Genomic DNA, 24,840 nt, shown 5'->3' with positions numbered 1-24,840 from the left:
CTCCCAGTGAGGGACTTGCATTGTCCCACACCACGAAGTGCCTTGGCTAAGGAAATTAACACTTGACTGCTCTTGTCTGAACCTTCTCCCACCATCCTCACTTCTTTTTCTTTTTTTAAGGAGTAATTTTTTATGTAAAAAAAAATCTGTACATGTTAGAGTGTATCTCACCACCTTCCTTAAATAATAACTCCTTAGACTAAAAATCTGTGTGCAGGGGAAGGGTCTTCTTTAACTTAGTACAATCACTACTATCACAGACCCTTACAAAGAGCAGATGCTCAATTTATGGTGAGAATAAATGAGCCACTGAACAAACAATGCAATTTATTACAATTTATTTTATCTGCATTCTTGAAAAGGTTAAAGACAACCAGGTATGTATCTTTGGATTTTACAAAAACAAAAGTGAATGAATGCAGAAAACAAAAACTTGACATGCTTTGCTTACTCTTCTTCTATTTTAAGTCTCCAATTATGTTGTGTGAGGTTCTTTCACACATTTCTGAGAAAATCTCTATTCTAAAGCTATACTTTCTTCTTCTTGAACCCAAAAAAGATTCAAGGATTTCAAAAATGTATTACAGAATATCAAAACTCTTATACTTAAAGCTGGCGGCACCAATAAATGTGTGATCCATGTCGCTCATAGACATAGATCCCAACTCTAAATAAACATTCTATTAAAAGAAAAACACTTGAAAGATACTAATGTTTAACAGGAACACAAAGAAGATATATGTTATGATCTCTCTAGCCCTATCTTGACTTCTCACTACTTTAAACGGTTGGCATCTTGCCACAAAAACAAAGTGAACAATCTGCCTTAATTCTCACATGGGTTGGGAGGAGTTGCTGAAAGCGGCTCTAGAACGCGCTCTAAAAGTTGTGGCAGTACGGCGACGCCTGGCTCTAATACTGGCTCGGACTCGGGCTCTCTCTTCCTCATCTCTCAAAGCCTCTTCATAATGGGATGGGAAGTCACGGGGAGTGGTACCATTCACCTTGGCCAAAAACTCGAGGACTTTCATCTTGCTGGTTTCAGTGTAGGCTCTTGGACCCCACAGGAATTGATAGCGTGGGGGATCACTGTTGGGCACCCGCTTGTACTTCAGATATTTTTCCCGCACCAGATCTTGGGTGATGAACTTCCGGGGTTCCCCATAGATTAAGTGCTCCTCTCCATCATAGGCTCCCAACATATTCATGAATTTCCAGATCTCTTCCTCGGTGGCAGAGTTGCCATTTAAGAAGATCACACCCAGGAGAGGCATCAGAAGCCCATTCCTGGGAAAGTCCCAATCATTGGTCAGGTTTCCATCATTGGTGAGGTTTAGCTTGCTGACGAGCTTGTAGGTGTGGTCACTAGGGTTGTCTTCCTTCAAATCAAGGCCAAAGACCAGCTCCAAGCGGTGAGAGGCTCTATTGAGGATCTCAGGGAAGTGATCCTTGTACTTTCCATCAACAAACTTCAGCATATCTGCCTTCATAATGGGCTCTCTCATTTTATACTTATGTAGCATGAAGTGCATCAGCATTCCTGCTTCCCAGGCTACAGGATCTTTGGCTGACTTCTCAGTGGATGTTGTGCCCTGGGAGGAACTTGCATTTTCCTCACCTTGGCTTTTGGCACCTTCATCAGATTCGGTGCATGACACAGCCGCAGCAGCAGTGGTGGCGGGTGAAGCTCCCTGAGGCTTCTGGGGGATGCCAGCAGCAGGGGAGCTTGCGGGAGTATCCCCCAAAACAGGAGCGGAGGAGGGGCACTCCTCTTTCTCTGCTGCAGTGGCCTCAGCAACCTTGAGACCCTGGGTCTCCTCTCGTGCCTTGCGGCGTTTCTCACGAGCACGGAGCTTACTCTTATGACCCCGAGGCATGATGGCTGTGGTCAGGCCAAACAGGCAGGAGTGTGGGCAGAAGGGCAGGAGATGTGGGGCCTGAAGGAGAGAGAATGAGATTCTGTGAGCACTTGCAGTAGGGAGGTACCACCTTGGCTTTTAGAGAGCCACTTCTGCTGGTTTTTTTGAGGGCACTGCTCTAAGAACCCACTAGGCTCTTGTTGCCAATCCTGTCTGGGACTGACTGGGTGACAGCAGAGGTTGGCAGTGTAGACTACCTCTGCGTTCAAGGGCCCTCTCAATTCATACACAGGATCTTCATATCTACTCTTGGAAGGGCCTGGGACCTCCTTCCTGTGCTGCTCTGAGGCTGACACTTCAAAGCTCCCTGGAATCCACCAAAGAAAAATGAGGCACTGCTTCAGCCCACCATCCTTGCCGGGGGCTGGGGGGAGTGGCAGTGCTGACAGTTCTGTGGAACTCTCTGTCCTGGGCTAGTTGGACCTCAATCTTCATTCAGAGTCCTCATCTCATCTATATCTAAAGTCTGGGAACCTCTCTTCTGCTAACTGGTGCTGCATCTTCAGACCAAAGCTGTCACCTCCCTTAGACCTAATGCAAAGAAATAAAGAAGTCTTAGCCTGGCAACCCTTGGCGAAGGTCTTTGAGAGCTAAGTGCAGAGACAGGACTAGCATCGTTGTTTTTCCTCTATTTGGGATGTGGTTGGGGGCTTGGGGGAATGGTACCTTCAGTCCACATCCATACTTTGACTCCCAGAAGGGCCTAGGGCTCTGTTCTCTCTACACCTGAGGACCTTTACTCATAGTAAGGCCTACATCTGCCTGAGACCCAATGGAGGAAATGAGGGTGGCTGTATCTGGTCACATTGCCCATATTCTCCAGAGGCTCAAAGCTGTGGCTGGCAGGTTGAAGCCCTGCGATGTATAGTCCCACTCATGGTCCTCACTCAAGGTCTCCAGTTTGACTCCTGGGAGGGCCTAAAATGCCTCCTACCCCTCCTGCTAACCCATCCGACTAAGACCTTCATTTCCGTTATTCCTGAAGAGGAATTTAGGGGCACTTCTGACATTTATGCTCAGGGCTTCCTAGGGATGACATACAGAGGGACTCTGAGTGATCCCCACTGATGAGGTGGGAGTTCCCTCAAGTCCTCTCTACGAGTCCTGGCACAACCTGGAAATCCTCTCTCCACTGACCTGAGGCCCCTTACATCAGATTAAGATTCTCATTGCCTCATAGTCCCAAGATGAAAGAAAGCCTGAATCACATCCAGTCACCCCGTGCTCTATGGGGCTCCACTGTTCTGTGGTCGTTGTTCTCTTTAGTCTTCACTCAAGCAAAGTCTGAACTCCTCTCTAAGCCCACTTGATTCTTCCAACCTCAAACAAAAGCCTTCACCTCTCTGAGTACCCAGGGCTAGTCTTGAGGGGATGACATATCTGGTTACTTCTGCCTGGGGTTTCCCAGAGCTGAGAGGGGGTGGAACTTGGTGAAGCCCCACTCTCTAGGTCGATGCTCATCTCATTCCTCCTTCAGTGTCTTCTCTGTCTTAATCTAACGCCTATCCAGTCATACAAAGCCCCCCACCCCCAACTCCCTGAGGAAGAAGTGAAACTTTTCCCATCTGGCTACAACTGTCCATCATCTCCCAAGGATGAAAATCAGGAAGGAATTCCGTGTTTCTTTCACTGTTATGGGATGAGTGGTCCCCCCAGTTCTCAGGGTCTTCTTCTTGACTCCTGGAATTACCTGGGAATTCTCTAGCTGCTAACATAAGGCTGCCCCCTTTGATGAAGTTCCTCACTTCCCTGAGATGCTCTAGGAAGAAGTGAGTGAGACTCATCATGTCACCATACCTGGATCTCCCAGGTCTCAGTGGGTATAGGGCCCTATGTGTGTTACCTCTTTCTTGGAGGGGGTCCCCTCACACTCCCTCAGTATCACCATCTTTTAGGAACTGGGCCTCCTCCCTGTACTAAATAAGGGCTTTCATGTTAAACCAAAGCCATTATGTACCTGAAACAGCCCCTGAAGGAAATGAGGGGCATCTCAACTTGAGAGTTCTAACCCTGGCTTCTCAGGAATGAACGCCAAGGTAAGACTGTGTGTTCCTGCCTGTTCTGGACTACATGGTTACCTCATTCCTCATACAGAAACTGTACCTTGACACCTGTCTTGGCATATGACTCCTATCTCTCTACTGAACTAGGGCAGCAAGGTCTTAAACCAAGGCCCTCCTCTCCCTAAGACCACGAAGGCAGAAGCCAGGGAGTACTTGAGCCTGCCAGCTCTGGCCTGGGACTCCCAGGGACAGCATCAGGCGCAGCTGTCTCACTTGTGTATTGAGTAGCCGCCATTTCCTCACTCAGTGTCTCCACCTACACTCGGCACTCTTTCTGGGACTCCACCCATCGATTGGTCCTGAGACCATGCCCCGTAGACAAAAGTTCTCATACTCCTTGGACCTAAGTTCACAGTCATAGTGGGCCACATCCCACCATGGCTGACTGGGGCCTGTGCGTGCCGACAGCAGGAGCGGGACTGCTTTTTTTTTTTTTTTTTTTTTTTTTTGAGACGGAGTCTCGCTCTGTCCCCCCGGCTGGAGTGCAGTGGCGCAATCTCGGCTCACTGTAAGCTCCGCCTACCGGGTTCACGCCATTCTCCTGCCTCAGCCTCCCAAGTAGCTGGGACTACAGGCACCCGCCACCATGCCCCGATAATTTTTTGTATTTTTATTAGAGACGGAGTTTCACCATGTTAGCCAGGATGGTCTTGATCTCCTGACCTCGTGATCCACCCGCCTCGGCCTCCCAAAGTGCTGGGATTACAGGCGTGAGTCACCGCGCACAGCCCAGCAGCGGGACTTTTGGACCCCACTGTTCCGGAGTCAGTGACTCACTCAGTCATCACACAGGACTTTCTCCCTGATTCCTAGTAGGGTTTAGGACTCCTCCCTCTATTGACCTGACTCTGTAAGACTTAGGCCAAAGCCCTCATCTCCCTGAGTCACTGAAGAGACAGTCAGGGTGCTACCCATCCGGTTACCTGAGGCCTCCCAGGACCAAATGGAGAAGCGGGACTTAGTGGGGCCCTCTTTGTTACGGGTGGGGGTGGTCTCTTTAATTTACACTCAGGGTCCGCACCTTGACTCCCGACCAGTCCTGAGAATTCACCCTCGGCTGACCGGACGCCGCACCCCTTACGCTCGCTCGGGTCCTCGCCTTCAAAGCGGAAGTGAGGATGAGCCACATCCGGCAGCCCAGGGCCTCTGAGGGCTGACGGCAAGAGTCTCTGAGGACTGACGACAGAGGCAGCATGCTAAGACACTGTTCTAGCGTCGCTGGTCCCTTCGTCCCCACTAGGGTTCCTCACCTTATTATCTAGCAGCCTGGGACAACTTCCACCTCTTGACCCAAATCCGCCAGGCAGACACCGCACCCTTACGCTCGCTGCTCGCTCGCTCGCGTCCTCGCCTTCAAAGCGGAAGTCAGGATGAGCCACATCCGGCAGTAACTGTTCTAGCGTCGCTGCTCCCTACGTCCCCACTAGGGGTCCTCACCCCTGCTCATCTAGCAGCCTGGGATGACTCCGCCTTCTGACCCAAATCCGCCAGCTTCCAAACAATACCCCCACCTCCCTCAGCCCCCAAGGTGGAAATCTTAGCGAGCCACACAGGCCATCCCTGCCTGGGCCTCACAGGCCTGACAGCAGCGGCAGGGCTCTGTGAAAGTCCCTTTTTGGGGAGAGGTCTTCTCATCAGCTCTCAGACTCCTCACCTGACTCTGGTTTCCTCTCCGGGCAGAACTGAAGCGACTCCCTTCCGGCCCCATGCTCCCCATCCTCCCTGAGACCTTCCAGGCGGAAATGAGAGGCATCTTAGGCAGCTAGCTATGTCTGATGCCTCAAAACAGGGGATGAATTCTGGGGACTGGTCTGCTGGTGGAGTCCCCTCTTAACACTTAAGAGTCCTACATTGATTCTTATTAGGGTCTCGGCCTCTTCCTTCTGTAAAACTGAGGCTCCCCCAATTAGACGGAACCAGTCATGTCCCTGAGACTTTCCAGGCAGAAATCAGCCTGCCATCTCCACCAAGGCTTCCTAGGGCTGACAGCAGAGGGGACTTTGTGAGGCCGTGTGGGTGCTATCCTTAGTTCACATTCAGGTCCTCACCTTGACAAGTGAGCAAAACTGTAACTTACGCTTTGTTTACCTGAACCTGCTCCTCTCACATCAAGGTCCTGTTTTCTGAGAATTTCGAGTTGGAATTCTGGATGATCCTCATGATCACAGTCCTTTTGCAACCTGCAATAACAGATAGTAAGGAAAGGACTCCATAGAACCCCACAGCTTTGGCTGGGTCCTTCCATCAGTCTTCTTTTATGCTCCTTGCCTTTACATGTATCAGAACCTGGGACTCCTCTGTCTACTGAACTGAGGTCACTCTCCTGAGGGGCTGGATGTACCCTTACATTTTGGAGTGGTTTTCCCCCCACTATTCATTCATGAGTGTTCTCATGTTGGCTTCTGTCTCTTGATCAAACTCTTCCAGGGAAATGTCACATCCCTGCAAAAATTTGACCAGTTTCCTCTTTGCAAACCTTGCAGAGAAGAGGTCCCTGTCCCAGAAGTGATGTGACACTAGGAAACTGAAACGGAAGGTGGAGAGCCTCGGACAGATGTTGTGTTCTCAGGGAAAAAAAAACATGCTGATCTATTTCTTCACTTCACCAACCAAAGGGTAGTTCTAAAAGATCTACTTTCTACAGAAAAGGTGCAGCCAGATGATTTTTGTAATCTTTTGATTTTTCGAAGCTATCTAATTTTGCTTCCATCAGTGATCATATTGTCACCGAGCATTGTTTATTTTTCTCTGTAACTCACGTCTGTCAATTATTGTGGTATTCTTCTTGCTCTGGTTATGTATTCCAATCCAGTGTTTGGGGTACAGAGACCTCTTCTTTCTTACCTGAGACACACTTTGGGGTTGTAGAAGAAAATGAATTAAGCAATTCACAGTAAGCTTCAGTTTGGGAGGAGTGGAACAGTGTGGACTCTAGAGGAATTCAGACTAGCAGTCTAGTTCCAGCCCCATCACTTACTAGCTGTGTGAACTTGGGCACATTACCAAACTCGATGAGCCTCAGGCTCTGCATCTGTGAAATGAGCTTGATAAGCCTTGTCTTGTAAGACCGGTGGAATGTGGTGAAAGTGTGCAAAGCCCTGGTGTGCATTGAGACTTTAAACAAGGCTTGTTATTACCATGATTATTTCAAGTACAGAAGAAATCGTCCACCCTGCTGATTTTTTTCAAGTCCAAGAGATAACAAAGAATATACAACTTTCTAAGACATGGAACAACAAATCAGTCCAAAATGCAACTTACAAAGAAACTCTAAATAACTTTTCCGTATTAAATCATATTTTGAGTGTGGAGTTGTCTTTCTCATCTGAAAGCAACTCAAACCTTCTAGGGTTTGGTTCAAAGACCAACTCTGGCCTTTCATCCAAACCACTTATTTTCATTCATTTTACCACCATCAAAAATCTAGATCTCCCTTAGAATTTGCAAAAACACATGAAAGGAAAAAAATTCCTTTTAATGGAATGGGTTCTGGCTGCCCAGCTGGTAGCAGAGTATTAGCCCAGTGGCTTATGAGTTTCCAGTCTTAAAGGAGTATCACCTTTATTTCTCAGAAACACTCTGGGGACTACGTGCATAAAACACCTAGGTTGTGTACTGGATTCACTTCACTTGCACTGGGACAAGAGCACCGGCCACTTTCAATCCCTGCTTCTAGGCAAAGATTCCCTCTGGTTTTTCCGCAATTTCAAAGTAACTGTTAAAGGCAGTTTTTCATTCCAGTCTCCATCTCTCAAGTCTGAGATCCACCATCTGAGTGTGTGACCCCTGCTCAGTGCACCCCATCTAGGCACTATGCCGGGACATAAAATTACCTCCTATTGCAGTATGGTCGGTTTCCCAAAGTCTCGATTACCTTGCTTAGGATATTTACACTAGATTCCACTGCTGGAAACACCCCCACCTTCTTTCTTATTCCCTCTTTTCACCTGTCTTTAGGTCTTAGGGAGTATCTCATCACCTTCATTATATGATAGCTGCTTTTGGATTCTAAAATTCTGCGGGCAGGGATTGGGGTTTTTTTGTTGTTTGTTTGTTTTTTGTTTTTTTAGTTTATCCGGTACTAGTCAGGAGCCCTCCAAAGAACAGCTGCTCAATTAATATTTGGACGATTAAAGTGTAAGTGACCAGGAAGTCAAATGTATTGCTATTTAATTTCCCCCACATTCCTGAAAAAGCTAAGCCAATCCGGGTACATATACTTCAGTTTTACAAAGAAAGACTAAAAAGAACAAAACAAAGCAAGAATTGACCACATTTTACTTTTTTTTTCTCTACTTCATGGTCCCACCAACTTTATTGCAAGGTAATTTCCTTTTCACAAATTTCATATTCCAATTCCATATTATCTTGTTCTAGATCACAGGAAAAGACTTAAAAGATTTTTAAATTGTTTTACATAATGCAAAAATTCTCGCTCTTCAACCTGTTATATTTTAATAAATGAGTGATTCATGCCATTCACAAACTTAGATTCTGAAACTAAATAAATCTACAATTTAAAAAAAGAACACTGAAAAGCAGGAAAAAGAAAAGATAAATCATTTTACATACAAATATGTTATATATAGTATTCCCACCAACTCCCCTTTGGCCCTCCATTAATTAGAAAGTTAAGTGTTTTCTTAATCAAAAGTAAAGAATATACCTCAGACTTCACAAGTAGTGGGAGACACTGCTGGACACCACACTGAAACATGCCAGACCCAGTTGCAACACTATCTCTGGCTCTCTCTCCCTCATCTCTCCAAGTCTTCTCTTAATGGAGGGAAGACAATGGGGACACTGTCATTGACCTTGGCCCAGGCCTCCACATTCTTGAATAATCTAAGCAAACCAGGTATGTAACTTTTAAATTTATGAACAAAAAAAGACTGAACGGAGTAAGACAAACCACGAATAAAGCAACTTTTACTTTTCTTCTCTTTCTATCTTCAGATTCTACCTATTTTACTGTGGAGTTATTTTAAATTTCTAAGGATAAACTTACTCCCATGCCATGTTATTTTGCTCTGTATCACAAAAATGATTTCAGGATTTTCTATCTGTATTTCAAAAACAAAATTCTTATTACTAAACCAACCTGATAAACAGCAATAAGTGTGTGATGCATGCCATTTCTAAACTTATATTCTGAATCTAAATAAACTTTCTATTTTAAGAAACATCACTAGAAAATACAACAAAGAGATAAATCAACAAGTTATTCATGCATCACAGGAACAGAGAAAGCAACAGGTCTTTCAACCACAAAATGAACAATTTGCCTTAGATCTCACATGGGGTGGGAAGAGCTGCTGGATGTGGCCCTGGAATACGCACTAGTCACGGCCGTAGTGCCACGCCTGGCTGCAACTCTGGGCCGGGCTCCGGTTCTCTCTTCTTCATCTCTCAAAGCCTCTTCATAAAGGAGTGGGAAGTTATTGGGGGTGGTGTCATTCACCTTGGCCAAAAACTCCAGGACTTTCATCTTGCTGGTTTCTGCATAAGCTCTTGGACCCCACAGGAATTGATAGCGTGGGGGATCACTGTTGGGCACCTGTTGGTATTTCAGATATTTTTCCTGCACCAGATCTTGGGTGATGAGCTTTCGGGGTTCCCCAAAGATAAGGTGCCTCTTTCCATCATAGATCCCCAACATATTCAGGAATTCCCAGATTTCCTCTTCACCGGCACAGTTGCCGTTTAAGAAGATCACACTCAGTAGAGGCATCAGAAGCCCATTTCTCGGAAGGCTCCAGGCACTGCTCTCGTTTCCATCATTGCTGGGGCCCAGCATGCTGACGAGGATGTAGGAGTGAGTGGTGGGGTTGACCTCCTTCAAGGCAAGGCCAAAGACCAGCTCTGTGCGCTGAGAGACTTTCCTGAAGATCTCAGGGAAGTGCTCCTTGTACTTTTTGCTGATGATCTTCAGCATTTCTGCCTTTGTAGTGGGCTCTTTCATTTTATACTTGTACAGCAGGAACTGCACCAACATCTTCGTCTTCCTGGTTAGAGGATCTTTGAGTGAACTCTCAGCGGATGCTGAGGCCTGGGAGGAACTTGCATTTTCCTCATCTTGGCTCTCCTCACCTTCATCAGGTCCAGTGCCTGACATAGCTGCAGCAGCAGGGGTGGTGGGTGGCTCTCTCTGAGGCTTCTGGGGAATGCCCAAAGCAAGGGAGCTGGAGGGAGTATCCCCCAAAACAGATGAGGAAGAGGAAGGAGACTCTTCTTTCTCTGCTGCAGTAGCCTGACCAACCTTGAGATCCTGGGTCTGAGCACGGGTCCGCTGGCGTTTCTCACGGGCACGAAGCTTACTCTTCTGACCCCGAGGCATGATGGCTGTGGTTAGGCACAGCAGGCAGGAGTGTAGGCAGAAGGGTAGTTGATGTGGTTCCTGGAGAAGAGCGAATGAAATCCTGAGAACACCTTCAGCAGGCAGATACTACCTTGGCTTTTCAGAAGCCGCCTCTGCAGGATTCCTTGAGAACACTGCTCTAAGTATTCACTGGGCTATTGTTCTTAGTCATTCTGTCCCCTGAGAACTCAGCTGAGGAAGTTACAATGTGCCTTAGGCTGCAGCTTGCCAATCCTGCCTGGGGCTGACTGGGTGACAACAAGCCTCGCAGTTGGGCTCTCTGTGTTCTAGCTTGGAGAGGATCCACTCTGATTACCTTTAAAATTATCATGTCAGCTCTTGGCAGGGCCTGAGCCTCCCTCTATTGGTGTTGTGAAATTGACTCTTTAGTTTTCTGGGACCCAAATGAGCGAAGTCGAGGGGCCCCTCAACCCACCACCCCTGCCTAGAAGCATTTAGTGCTCTCTCTTTAGGTCCCAAATTTGCACTGAAGATCCTCACCTGGACTCCATGCAGGGTTGTGGGCTGTCTCTTCTGCTGACAGATAACTGCGACTTCAAACCAAGAATTTCACCTTTTCTAGTTCTGACATAAAATGTGATGGGCATCTAAGAAAAAAAAAATTGATAATCTGGACTTTGCTAAATTAAAACTTCTGCTCTGCTAAGGATACCACAAAGAGAATAAGATAACTCCCAGGTTGGGAAAAAATTATTTTCAAAAGACATATCTTATAAGGGACTGTTAACCAAAACATACAAAAATTTCTTAAAACTGAACAATAAGAACTGACCAACCCTATGAAAAATGGGCAAAAGATCTAAACAGGCACCTCAACAAATAATATATGTGGAAGGCAATACATACATGAAATGATGGTCAACATCACAGGTCATTAGAGACTTGCAAATTAAAACAATAATGTGATACCACTACATACCTATAAGAATGGTCAAAATCAAAAACACTGATAACCCCAAATACGGATGAGGATGTGGAGCAACAGGAGCACACTGTCATTGCTGGTGGACATGCTAAATGGTACAGCCACTTTGGAAGACAGTTTGTAAGTTTCTTACAAAGCTATGCATACTCTTATCATATGATCTAGCAAGTGCACTCCTTGTTATTTAGCCAAATGAGTTGAAAACAGTATACCCACACACACACACAAAAAAGACCTGCACACAAATGTTTATAGTAGCTTTATTCATAATTGCCCAAATTGGGAAGCAACCAATATGTCCTTCAGAAGGAGAGTGGGTAAATTAACAGAATAAAGTATTATTCAGCACTAAAAGGGAATGAGCTATCACGCCACAAAGAGACATGGATGAAACTTAGATACATATCACAGAGTGAAAGAAGCCAATTTGAAAAGTCTATACATTGCATAATTCCATCTATATGACATTCTGGAAAAGGCAAAAGTATGGAAACAGTACAAAGTTCAGTGGTTTCCAAGGGTTGGGGAGAGTGAGAGATAAATAGATCCGGCACAGAGAACTTTTAAGGCAGTAAAACAATTCTGGATGATTCTATGGTGGTAAACATATGTCATTTTACATTTTTAAATATTAAAACCCACAGAATGTGCAACATCAGGAATGAATCCTAAACTACAGACATCGGACATCGGGTGATAATGACGTGTCCATGTATTCTCAATTGTAACAAATGTATCACCCTGGCTTGGGAGATTGATATGAGGGAGACTGTGTCTGTGGGAGGACAGGATTCCCATGGGACTCTGTGCTTTCTGCTTAGTTTTGCTGTGAACGTAAAACTATTCTAAAAAAGAAGGTCAATTATTTAAAAAAAATTTAAAAAGTGGTGGTGAATCCTCAACCTTACATGCTGCCCTGGCAATTTAAGATTTATGCAGGGGGGTGAACTCTGTTGTCCTCTCTATTCAGAGGTGAGCAGTCCCCTCAGTTCTCACTCGGTTTCCTTGATTTGGCTCCTAGCAGGTTCTGGGGCTCCCCTCTTTTTTGACCTGAAGACCTCTCCGTTTAAAAGGCCTGCACCTCCCTGAGATCTGATAGGAGGAAGAGGGCGGCCTTATCTGGCCACAACTGACCGTGGTCTCCCAAGAGTGGCAGCTGTGGTAGACAGGTTGAGGTCTTATGATGGATTGTCCTACTCAGGTCCTAACTCAGGATCCTAAATCTGACTCACAGGAAGGCTTAATAGTCTTCCCTTTGCTGAGCTGGGATTGCCCACCTCAGAACCAGACCTTCACTTCTCTGTTACTACTGAGGATATGAGGATGCCTCTGTCTGACATTCATGCCTGAATCTCTCAGAGATGACAATAGGGAGGATTCTGTGGGGTCCTCACTGATAGGGGTTTGGTGGTTTCTGCACTCTTCAGGGTACTCGCTTTACTCCTGGTACACATTAGGAATCCTTCCTCTATGGACCTGAGTCAGCCAGCCTCAGATCATGGTCTTTACCTTCTTGAGAACTCCGGAGTAGAAATCAGGTTCAGTCACATCCTGTCAAGACTATTCGGGTGAGTGCTTCCCTCATTCTTCATTCAGGGTCCTCAGCTTGGTATGTGTCAGAGAATGGGACTCCTCCCTCTACTGACCTGAGATGCAGGAACTCATAAGTCCCTGAGAACCCTGAAGAATAAGTGAGGAGATGCTCAGGCTAAGAACTCTGTCTGGCATGCTCTGCTCAGTCCTCCTATATGAAGGTCTTTATCTTGGCTCTTGTCCCTTAATTAATGACTTCCTGGGAAATGCCACATCCCTAAAAACTCTTAACCAGTTTCCCTACAATAAATCTTGCAGACAATGAATCCCTGTCCCAGGAGTGATGTAAGATAGGGAAGCTGTAACACAGGCAGGAGCCCAGGGTTAAAAGTCATACCGTCAGAGGGAAAAAAAAAAAACATGTTGATCTATTTCTTCTCTTTACAACCCTCTTATATATTTCTCTTGGAAAAGATTTAACTTCCTATAAAAAGGGGAACTGTCCAGAATGACAGAATGTGAGCCCATGATCTTTTGAGTTTATCTGACTTTGCATATGTAATCATATTGTCACCAAATATTATCTTTCTCTCCTTAATTCACACCCCTCGACCATTTTGGTAATTTCCTTGCTCTGGTTATGTATTTCAGTCCAGCAAATTGGGCACAGAATCTTTTTATCACTTGATATACATTTGGGAGTAGTGAGAAGAAAAGTGAATAAGGGGACACAGTCAGTCTCAGGTTGGGAGGCATGGAACAGAGTGTGCTTTACACTAATTCAGACTAGAGGTCTTGCCCCAGTCCTGTCACTTACCAGCCATGTGAAATTGGACACATTAATAGACTGTGGGCTTCAGGCTTTTTATCTGTGAAGTAGATTTGATAAGCTCTGTTTTGTAGGACTGGTAAAATGTATACAATGTATGTAAAGTGCTTGAGATGTATTGTGACATAAAATAGTGCCAGTTCTTATTATGATTAATTTGTACCCTGACATTGCAATCTGCTACACTGGGACTTATTTTTCAGTGCGGGAGATGTCAGAGATTATACCATATTCTAGGACAAAGAAAGCCCTATCAGACAAAGTGCTACCTAGAAAGGAAAACTAAATAATATTTCCTCATTACTTGATAGATCATTCAATATTAGTATGAGGTAGACTTCCTCAGTAGATGCAACACAGATTCTAAAATGAGTTTCAAGAACCAAAAACTTCCTCCTCTCTCAGCTATCCTTCCATCTAAACCACTTTTATTTTGATTCATTTAACTACCTCTCAAAATCTAGACCTTGCCTAGAGTTTGCCAAATTACACACGAGGTAACCTAATTGAATGTGCTTTTAATGGAACAGGGCAAAGAGTACCAGCACAGTGGCTTCTGGTCCTCCCACCTCCCTTGAGGGTATTACCCTTATTTCTCAGAAACTGGCTGGAGATGATGTGTACAAAACACCTAGTGTGTGCTGTGTTTATTTGTACTGGGAGAAGAGCACAGGACACATTCCTACCCTAGGTTCTCCCTGGTTTATCCATGATCCCAAAGTAACTGTTTTAAGAACTGTTTCCTATTCCAAGCTTTGTCTCGCACCTCTGAGAGGCAACTTCTGAGAGCCTGGCCCCTGCTCACCATTCCCACAGCCTCATCCAGCCCACCATGGAGCCTCACTTAGATGAACTCCCATTGAGGGATCTGCATTTTCTTAGGCCCAACACCGCCTTGATTAGATAATTCATACTTGACTGTTCTCATGTGGAACTACCTCCCTCCCTTCTTATCATGTATCCTTTTGGTCTTAGAGCGAATATCACCATTTTCCTTAGATGATAGCTGCTTCTCGACCTTATAATTTTAAGGTCAGTTGCCAGGTTTTCTTTTTCTTAGCCCTCCCAGTACTAGCATGGATCCTTCCAAGAGCAGACGCTCAATTAACACTTGGAGAATGAGTGTGTCAGCATGAGGTCTAATTTATTATGATTTAATTCTACATTCTTAAATAAGCCAGACATATATGGTTATTTATCTTTCATTTTCTTAAAACACAGAGTAAAAGCATTTAGGAAACCAAATATTGACCATCTTACATTCTTTCTCTATTTCTTAATCCCACACATTTTACTGCTGACTTTTTTTAAAAAAAACATTTTCAAGGAAATGCTTATTCTAATTCCAAGTTATCTTGCACCAGATCAGTAAATAAGACAGAACTTTTCTCGATCTGTTTTACGAAACAGCAAAATTTTTACTCTTAAACAACAAATATGACCAATAGCAATCCTAAATTTAGATTACAATGATAAATAAAAGGAAAATTTGAAAAGTATGCGCCAAAATACAGATAAATCTTCAAATTATCCATTTAGAACAGAAACAAAAAGGTATTATACAGTGTGTTCCCTTCAGTAACACCCAGTCCTTCACTCCTTGGAACAGTGACTGCCCTCTTTAACTACAAAATGAAAATTTTGCTTCAACTTCACTAGGCGTGGGAAGAGCTGCTAGCCTTGACCTTGGAACATTTTCTGCCCATAGCACTACTGCCATCATTGAACGTAGCTGCAGCTTCGACTCTTTCTTTCTCATCTCTCAAAGCCTCTTCATACCAGAAGTGGAACGCACTGGGGACAGTTTGATTGACCTTGGCCCAAAACTCCAGTACCTTCATCTTGCTGGTTTCAGCATGGGCTCTTGGACCCCACAGGAATTCATAGCGTGCAGGATTACTGTTGGGCACTTGTCGGTACTCCAGGTATTTCAGCTTCACCAAATCTTGGGTGATGAGCTTTCTGGGCTCCCCAAATATGAAGTGTTTCTTCCCATCATATATTCTCATCTTATTCAGGAATTCCCAGATCTTCTCCTCAGTGGCACAGTTGCCCTTCATGAAGATCATGCCCAGGAGATTCAGCAGGAGACCTGTCTTGGGAAACCCCCTCCCACGAGTCACCGCCCCATTGTTGGGGAGATCCATTTTGCTGACAAGGACATAGGAGTCCTTGGTAGAATCAACTTTCTTTAAATCAACACCAAATACCACCTCCATGTTGAAAGAAGCTTTTTTAAGAATCTCAGGGAAGTGATTCTCATGCCTTTTTTGGACAATTTTTAGCATATCTGCTTTCATAATGGGCTTTTTCATTTTGTACATTTCCATCAGGAATTGCACCAACATCTTTGTCTTAATGGTTAGAGGGTCTGTGCGAGACTGCACAGTGGAGGATAGACCCTGAGAGAAGCTTTGCTTTTTCTCAGTTTTACTGTTGGCTCCCTTGTATGACTTTTTGTGATAAACATCTACAGATGTAGTGGTGGATAGTGCTCTCTGAGGCTTCTTGAGAACACTACCTGACCTACCAGCAGACTTTTTCTGGATAGTAGCCCCCAAAATAAGAGGAGATGAAAAAGATACTTTTTTCTTCTGAGTTGCAGTGATCTGAGCACCCTGGCGACCCTGGATCTGACCCCAGGTCTGCTGGCATTTCTCACGTGCATGGAGCGTACTCTTCTGACCCCGAGGCATGATGGCTGTGATCAGGAACAGCAGGCAGGAGTATCAGCAGAAGAGCAGATGACACAGGCACCTGGAGGAGAGAGAGAAAGAGAGGGTATGAGAGCCTTCAGCAGAGAGGTACCACTTTGGATTTAAAAGAAGACCGCCTCTGCAGTTTTCTGTGAGAGCACTGCTCTAGAAACCCAAAGGGCTTCTGTTCTGAACAGTTTGTCCTCTGAGAACCCTGTGAAAGTAATTAAAGTGTGCCTTAGGCCACAGCCTGCCAGCCCTGTTCTGTGTATACTGGGACTGAGAGCAGCCATGACATGTCTAGTCCTTGTGGATTTCCTTTTACTCTGGGGTAGGAGGTTTCCCTCAGTTCACATTCAGGACCATCATAAAAACTGTCAGGGCTGGGTCCCCTCCCCTGTGCTGCACTAAATTTGACACCTCCAACAAATGTCCTCATCTCCTTGGGACCACCTAAGAGGAGGTGAAGGAATGTCTCAGCCTCACCACCCCTGACAGGAGGAACTAGGTGCTAAGAGCACTGTGGAGACCTACCCTTTCCTGGGCTTATTGGGGTTCTGACACCTCATTCATAGTCCTCATCTTGTCTCTAGATAGGACCTAGGACAGCTGCCTCTGCTGATCTGATGCCCCTCACTTTAGATAAAGGCCCTCAGCAACCTAATGCCATTAAAAGAAGATGAGTTCACATATACCTGACCTCCATGCCCAGCCTCCTCAGGGCTGCAGGTGGGGAGTGGGGGACTCTTTGTTGTCTCTTCTTTATGTGGGAAGAGTGATATCACTAGTCCTCATTCAGGGTCCTCACTGTGACCCCTGTAAGGCTCTGGGTCTCCTCCCTCTTCCGTCTGCAGAACTGGGGCATGTAATTAGTTCAACCTTTCTGGCACTCCCTAGGCAGTAAGGGGGGCTGATGTTATTCCAAGGCTTCCCGGAGCTGAGAGAAGAAGCATAATTTGTGGGACTCTACTTTTTAGAGACAGTGTTCCCTTTAGCTTTTGCTCAGGTCTCTGATCTTGACTCCTAGTAGGATGTGGGACACTTCCCTCCATTAACCTAAGTCCTCCAGCCTCAGAACAAGGACCTAGACAGGGAAGTCAGGGACCTTCCCCTATGAATACCTTTGCCTGGAACTTGCAAAATGAGTGCAGGGACGTTGTTTGTGTTGACACCTCTATTGCAGAGAGATTCCTTCATTAGCACTCAGGGCCCTCACCTTGACTCCAGTTAGGACCCAAGTCTCTCTTCCACCTGCTGAACTGGCCCTACTTTCTTAGACCAGGGCCCTTCCCTCCCTGAGACTTTCCAGGCAGACATCTGTCAGACAGCTTTCAAGGTATTCCCAGGGAAGACTTCAGGGGCAGGACTTAGTGTGGCCCTCTTTGTTATAGGTTGGGGGATGGTGGTCCCTTTCGTCCACATTCGGGGTCTTGACCTTGACTCCAGAACAGTCCAAGGAATTCACCCTCTGCCGTAGGGATACCGTGCCCCTCAACTCCGGATCCTCCCCTTCAAAGCACTTCCAAGGAGGTGGGGACGAGCTTTATCTGTTCACAGCTTCCTGGGGTCTGATGACTGACAACAGGGGTGGAACTCTATGGGACTTCACTGTTTTGGAGTCGGCAGTCCCTAGATTCTCATTCAGGGTCTTCACCTTGGTATCTTATCACAGCCTGAAATTTCTCCTTCTACTGACCTGAGTTCGCTAACCTCCAAACAAAACCCTCATCTTCCTGAATACTTCCCTCCCTGGATGGGGAAGTCAGGGCCCCCGCTTATGACTACCCCTATCTGGAGCCTTCTAAACTGGCTAGCAGCAGTGAGACCCTGTCTGAAAAAAAAAATAAAAATAAATAAAAAATACAAGGACCACTGGTGCTAACCAGGTGAATGCTAACCAGTAGGGCTGCTGCTGGTCTCTGTTGACGCCCCTCCTGGGAAGAGATCCCATCCTTTAGCACTCGGAGACTTCACCTTGGCTCCAGTTAGGGTCCAGGTCCTCTCCAACCGAATAACTGGGGCTGATTCCTTAGTGAAAGGCCCTCCCTCTGGGAGCCTTTCCAGACAGAACTCAACCAGGACCTCCCAGGGTCAACCACAAAGGTGAGACTTTGTGGGTCCCCCTTTGTAATGGGCAGGGAGTGGTCCCTTCAGTCCCTGCTCAGGGTTCTTACCTTTACTCCAGATCAGTACTAAGAATTCACGCTAGGCTTCGGACCTGACTGAAACGATTGCACCTGTCAGGCCAACAGCCTCTTTCAAATCGGAAATGAGGATGAGCCACGTCCCGCTTGGGGTCTCCAAGGGCTGACAGCAGGGGCTGAGACGCTGGGACCCCGCTGTTCTGGAGTCAGTGGTCCCTAGGTCCTTATTCGGGGTTCTTATCTTGATACTAAGCGGAGCAGAGTAACACCTCTACTGAGTGAAGTCCGCCAACCTCCAAAATCCTCCCCTCCCATAGTCCCTAGAGGGGAAGTCTAGGCATGTTATCGGGCCATGTCCTGGGGCTTCAAAGACCTGAAAACAGGGTTAGGGATTTTGGTGGGCCCCTCTTTTGGAGAGAGGTTCCCTGGTTAGCACCAGTGGGCCTCATTTTTTTTTTTTTTTCTTTTGAGACAGGGCCTCACTCTGTCTTCCAGGCTGGAGTGCAGCCTCGCGATCTTGGCTTACCACAACCTCCGCCTCCCAGTCCTCGAACTCCTGTGCTCAAGCGATGCGGTTGTCTTCGTCCTCCCAAAATGTTGGGATTACAAGCGTGAGCCAGCGCCCTGCCTTAAAAAAAAAAAGTTTCTATTTATTTATTTATATATGTATTTATTTTGAGACGGAGTCTCGCTCTGTCACTCAGGCGGGAGCGCAGTGGCGCGATCTCCGCTCACTGCAACCTCCGCCTTCCGGGTTCAAGCGATTCTCCTGCCTCCACCTCCCGAATAGCTGGGACTACAGGCGCCCGCCACCACGCCCGGGTAATTTGAGACAGTGTCTCTCTCTGTCGCCCAGGCTAAAGCGCAGTGGCGTGACCTCGGCTCACTGTGGCCTTGACTCCTAGGGCTTAAGCAATCCTCCCACCTCAACCTCCCAGGTGACTGGGACTACAGGGGTGCTCCACTGCTGCCTGGCTAATTTTTTTTTTTTCTTTTTTTTTTTTTTTTTTGCAGAGACAAGTTTTTGCCATGCTGCCCTGGCTGGTTTCCAACTCCTAGGCTCAAACAGTTCACTCGCCTCCGCCTCCCAATGTGCTGGGATTACAGGCGTGAGAAACCTCACAGGCTTGGTCTTCATCTTGACCCTAGTTAGGGCCAAGACACCTCTGAAGAACTGAGGCTGCCCAGTTAGACAAAGCCTTCCCCTCCCTGAGACCCTCCAGGCTGAAATGAGAGGCAAGCCAGTTTTATAGCTCTGCCTGGGGTTTTCCAGGGTTAAAAACATGAATTGGGCTCCGTGAAGTACCCTCATTTGTGGGTTTAGTTTTCCCTTTTTTACTCACTCAAGAGCCTCACTTCGCTGCTGGCCAGTCCTGGGACTCCACCTTCCGTTCCATGAATCCTGCTCAGATCAAGGTCCTCTGAGATCTAGGCTGAAGTTTGGATGAGCCACATTAGGCCAGGGATATTTGGGTCCTGAGAGAGCAGACGGCGGAGTCAGGTTTCTATGGGACATCACTGTTCTGGCTCCTCCTGTTCTTCATTCAAGGTCCTCCCTGATATCTGCCAGACCCTGGATCCTCCCTCTGGTTAACTGAGGTCACCTTAGGTCAAAACTCTCACTTCGCTGAGAACTCCGAAGGGTAAAAGAGAGGATGCTCAGTCTGACTGTACTGCCTGGGACATTCTAGGCCTGATAACAGGTTTGGGTAGATCGAGGAAGGCCCCGTTATCTTTTGGTGTGGTTGTCTTTCCAGTATTTATTTATGGGTGTCCTCCTTATTTTCTCTTGCCTCTCTGAATGAAGGCTTCCTGGGAAATGCCATATCCCTGCAAACTCTTGGACGATGTTCCTACTGCAAACCTTGCAAGTCTGTGCCCCAGGGCTAATGTGAGGTAAAGAAACTATAACACAAAGCAGGGAGTCCAGGGTAGGTGGTGGTTTGTCAGAGAAAAATGATGCTGATTTACTCTTTTCAATAGCCAGCATTAGCCTCTTATGTGACTTCTGTTTTAATTGATTTACTTCTTAAGGGGAAGGAGCTGTTCAGGATGATTGTGTGGTCCCTGATTTTGAGGTTATCTGACTGTGCATATGTAGATGATCATATTGTCACTGAATAATATCTCTTTCTCCTCTTTATTCATAGCTTTCATTTATTTTGATATTCTTTATTGCTTTGGCTATGTATTCCAATCCAATTCTTTGGGCACAGAATCCTTCTTTTTCACCCATGAGATATATTTGGAAGTATTGAGAAGAAAAGTGAATTAAGGAACACAAAGTGTGCTCCAGGCAGAGAGGAATAGAATGAAGAGTGTGGGCTCTAGAAGAATTCAGAACAGGAGTCTAGTCCCAGCCCTGTCACTTATTCTCCCTGTGAACTTGAGCATATTACCAAACTCCAAACAAAGAAATTATAATCAAACAAAATGCTGCTTAGCAAGGACAATTATACAATTTATAAAGTGTTTGTGGAAGAGCTTTCCCCAATTGGATACAACTCAAGTCTCAAAATTTTTGTCAATGACCAATATTTTTCTCTAACTCCTAGACACCCTTCTATGTTAACCACCCGTTTTGAATTTTATTATTTATTTATTTTTTGAGATGGAGTCTCAGTCTGTCACCCAGGCTGGAATGCAGAGGCACTATCTCAGCTCACTGCAACCTCCGCCTCCGGGCTCAAGTGATTCTCCTGCTTCAGCCTCCCTAGTAGCTGGGATTACAGGTGTCCACCACCACGCCCAGCTAATTTTTGTATTTTTAGTAGAGACGGGGTTTCACCATGTTGACCAGACTGGTCGTGAACTGATCTCAAGAGATCCACCTGCCTTGCCTCCCAAAGTGCTGGGATTACAGGCATGAGCCACCATGCCTGGCCACACCGCTGTTGAATGTCCTTTTAATAGAGCGGGCTCTTGATTCTCCAACCCAGGACAAAGAGTGCCAGCACAGTGGCTTCTGGGCATCCTACCTCCCCTGAAGCTGTCGTCTTTCTTATTTCTCAGAAACTCACTAGAGATGATGTACATAGAACACCTAGGTTGTGCACTGTATTAGACTGTGCTGGGATAGGGACATAGAACACTTTTCACATCTATCCTAGGTAGGGGTTCTCTCTGGTTTTCCCACAACAGGAAAGTAAATGTTAGGGACAGTTTCCCATTCCAGGCTTAGTCTCTCAACACTGAAATGTACCAACTGCATAAAGCACCTAGGTTTGTGCACTGTGATTGTGTTCTCCTGCACTGGGACAAGAGCACAGAACACATTCCATCCCTGCCCCAGGTTCAGATTCTCTCTGGTTTATCCATGAGCACAAAATAGCTGTTAAGAACTACTTCCCATTCCAGGCTTTGTCTCACACCTCTGAGAGGCACCATCTGAGGGCCTGGCCCCTCCCACAGCCTCATCTAGCCCACTACGTAGTTTCCCTTAAAATTACCTCCCACTGGGGGACTTGAGGTTTCCTAATACTCCAAACTGCCTTGCTTCAGGGCGTTTACAATTGATTGCTCTCCTCTCAACCTCCTCTGTTCCTCATTCCTTCTTTGTACTTGTTCTTTAAGTCTTAGAGAGTACCTCATCATTTTTTTTTTTTTATGACAGCTGCTCCTAGACTCTAAAATTAAATGGACAAGAAATTGATTTGTTTTGGGGAAAACATTCCCAGTACTAACATGAAGACTTCCAAAGAGCTGATGCTCAATTAATGATTAAGGAATAAACAAGAGAGTGAGTATGAAGTTCAATAAATTCGGATTTCATATCTCCTACATTCTTTAATAATCTAAGCAAATCCTGATACAAAACTCTTAATTTTATAAGAAGAAAGACTAAAAGGAATTAGGCAAACCAAGAATAGACAACCTTTAAAAAAATATTTTTTGATCTCAACAATTTTTAATACAGTGTTCAATCACATTTCCAAGAATAATCACTACTCAAGAAAAATCACTATTTGTATCACATTTCTCCAAAGCAGACATAAAAATGTCCAATAGCTATACGAAGATGTGCTCAACATCACTAACCATCAGGGAAATGCAAATTAAAACCACAGTGAGATATCATACAAGTTAGGAAGGCTATTATAAAAAAAAAATAAAACAAAAGCAACAGAACAAAAACCCACTAGAGATGAGTGTTGGCAAGAGTGTACAGAAAATGGAACCCTTCTATACTTTTGGTGGGAATGCATATTGGTACAACCATTATGGAATACAGTATGAGCTTTCTCAAAAATTAAAAATGGACTACCATATGACCCAGCAATCTCTCTTCTGAGCATAAGGAAATGAAATCATCACCTCCTATAGATATTTGTGCTCCCATGTTCACTGCAGTATTATTCTCAATGACCAAGATGTGGAAACAACAAAAGTGTTTATCAATGGATGAATGGATAAAGTAATTGTGGTATATATGTACCATGAAACAGAAAACCAAATACTGTATGTTCTTTGTGGGAGTTAAATATTGAGTACACATGGACACAAAGAAGGGAACAACAAACCCTGGGGCCTACTTGAGGGTGGAAGGTGGAAGGAGGGTGAGGATGAAAAAACTACCTATTGTGTACTATGCTTATTACCTGGGTGATGAAATAATCTGTACCCCAGACTCCCACGACATGCAATTGCTTATATAACAACCTGCACATGTACCCCTGAAACTAAGATAAAATTTTAAAAAATGTTATTTAGCCTCGAAAAAGAGATTCTGCCATTGCAACAACACAGATGAACTTGGGGGACGTTATGCTGAGTGAAATAAACTAGACACAGAAAGAAAAATGCTACATGCTATTAATCTCTCTTATATGTAGACTCTAAAAAGAAAAAAAGTTAAATACATAGAAAAAGAGAATAAAACAGTAGTTAACAGAGGCAGGGTGGGGAGGGGATGCAGAGATGCATGTCAAACAGTACAAAGTTGCAGTTTTGTAGGATGAATAAATCTAGAGATCTAAAGTAGAGTATGAGGACTACAGTTAATAATATTGTATTGCATACTGCAAATTTTTTAAGAGTAGATTTTAGGTGCTCTTACCACAAAACAAGGTAACTATATGATATAATGAATATATTAAATTGCTTACCTGTAGTAAGCATTTCACCATGTACCGTAATGCATTGCTTAACAATGAGGATACTTTCTGAGAAATGCGTTGTTAGGCAATTTCATTGTTGTGCAAATATAATAGAGTACACTTACACAAACCTAGGTGGTATAGCCTACTACACACATAGGCTATTTGGTATAGCCTATTGCTCCCAGGCCACAAACCTGTACAGCATGTGACTGTACTGAATACTGTAGGCAAATGTAACACAGTGCTAAGTATTTGTGTACCTAAATGTAGAAAAGGTACAGTAAAAAATATGATATAAAAGATTGTTAAAAATCATACACCTGTATAGAGTATTTACCATTAATGTAGCTTGCAGAACTGGAAGTTGCTTTGGGTGAGCCAGTGATTGACTAGTAAATGAATGTGAAGGCCTGGGACATTACCGTACACTACTATAGACTTTATAAACATTGTACAGTTAGGCTACACTAAATTCTCAAAAGTGCTTTTCTTTCTTTAACAATAAATTACCCTTAGCTTACTGTAACTTTTTTGCTTTATAAACTTCTTAATTTTTTTTAGCTTTTTGACTCTTTGTAGTTACACTTAGCTTGAAACATAAGCACATTGTACAGCTGTACAAAAATATTTTCTTCCTTTATATTCATATTTTATAAGCTTTTTTCTATTTTTACTTTTTAGATTTTTAAACCTTTTTGTTAAAAATGAAGACAAAAGCACACACATTCGCCTAGGCCTACACAAGGTCAGGATCATCAGTATCACTGTCTTCCACCTCCACATCTTGTCCCACCGGAAGGTCTTCAGGAACAATAATACACATGGAGCTGTCATCTCTTATGATGACACCACCTTCTTCTGAAATACAGCCTGAAGGACCTGCCTGAGACTGGTTTCATAGTTAACATTTTTTTTTTATTAGTAGTAGTAGAAGGAGTGCACTCTAAAATAACACCCGTAATCCCAGCACTTTGGGAGGCTGAAGCAGGCGGATCACTTGAGGTCAGGAGTTCGAGACCAGCTTGGCCAACATGGTGAAATTCCCTCTCTACTAAAAGTCCAAAACTTATCCAGGCGTAGTGGCAGGCCCCTGTAATCCCAGCTACTCAGGTGGCTGAGGTAGGAGAATTGCTTGAACCCAGGAGGCAGAGGTTGCAACGAGCTGAGATTGCACCACTGCACCACAGCCTGAACGACAGAGCAAGACTCCGTCTCAATTATTACTACTTTTAATATTACTACTTATTAATTAA

The 24,840-nt window shown here is 44.9% G+C and overlaps 3 protein-coding genes across 4 annotated transcripts; all 3 read right to left on the bottom strand.

Moving 5' to 3' along the window:
- Positions 1-330: 330 nt before the first annotated feature.
- Positions 331-8,720, bottom strand: MAGEB1 (MAGE family member B1). 2 transcript variants are annotated; one of them, XM_010358176.1, is made up of 3 exons: positions 8,649-8,720; positions 6,060-6,162; positions 331-1,937 (listed from the first exon to the last, which is right to left on the bottom strand). In XM_010358176.1, exon 3 carries the CDS (start codon positions 1,875-1,877, stop codon positions 834-836), a length of 1,044 nt encoding a protein of 347 aa, XP_010356478.1. In that variant the 5' UTR covers positions 1,878-1,937; positions 6,060-6,162; positions 8,649-8,720; the 3' UTR covers positions 331-833. The 2 variants fall into 2 exon arrangements, with proteins under 2 accessions (XP_010356478.1, XP_010356479.1); XM_010358177.1 differs by having other exon boundaries at positions 6,071-6,162; positions 8,649-8,697.
- On the bottom strand, positions 8,258-10,588 carry MAGEB4 (MAGE family member B4). Its single transcript, XM_010358175.1, has one exon. The coding sequence runs from the start codon at positions 10,317-10,319 to the stop codon at positions 9,276-9,278; it is 1,044 nt and encodes a 347-aa protein (XP_010356477.1). The 5' UTR covers positions 10,320-10,588; the 3' UTR covers positions 8,258-9,275.
- A 4,187-nt stretch (positions 10,589-14,775) lies between these two features.
- Positions 14,776-16,398, bottom strand: MAGEB3 (MAGE family member B3). The gene has a single exon (XM_010358178.2). It carries the CDS (start codon positions 16,342-16,344, stop codon positions 15,304-15,306), a length of 1,041 nt encoding a protein of 346 aa, XP_010356480.1. The 5' UTR covers positions 16,345-16,398; the 3' UTR covers positions 14,776-15,303.
- Between the last annotated feature and the right edge of the window lie 8,442 nt (positions 16,399-24,840).

This window comes from Rhinopithecus roxellana, chromosome 7, assembly GCF_007565055.1.
Source record: "Rhinopithecus roxellana isolate Shanxi Qingling chromosome 7, ASM756505v1, whole genome shotgun sequence".
Lineage (NCBI taxonomy): Eukaryota > Metazoa > Chordata > Mammalia > Primates > Cercopithecidae > Rhinopithecus > Rhinopithecus roxellana.
This window is presented reverse-complemented; position numbering and strand designations above follow the sequence as displayed.

Bases quoted from the DNA above. Each gene is read 5' to 3' on its own strand.
- MAGEB1 (XM_010358176.1), bottom strand. From the start codon at position 1,877: ATGCCTCGGGGTCATAAGAGTAAGCTCCGTGCTCGTGAGAAACGCCGC.
- MAGEB3 (XM_010358178.2), bottom strand. From the start codon at position 16,344: ATGCCTCGGGGTCAGAAGAGTACGCTCCATGCACGTGAGAAATGCCAG.
- MAGEB4 (XM_010358175.1), bottom strand. From the start codon at position 10,319: ATGCCTCGGGGTCAGAAGAGTAAGCTTCGTGCCCGTGAGAAACGCCAG.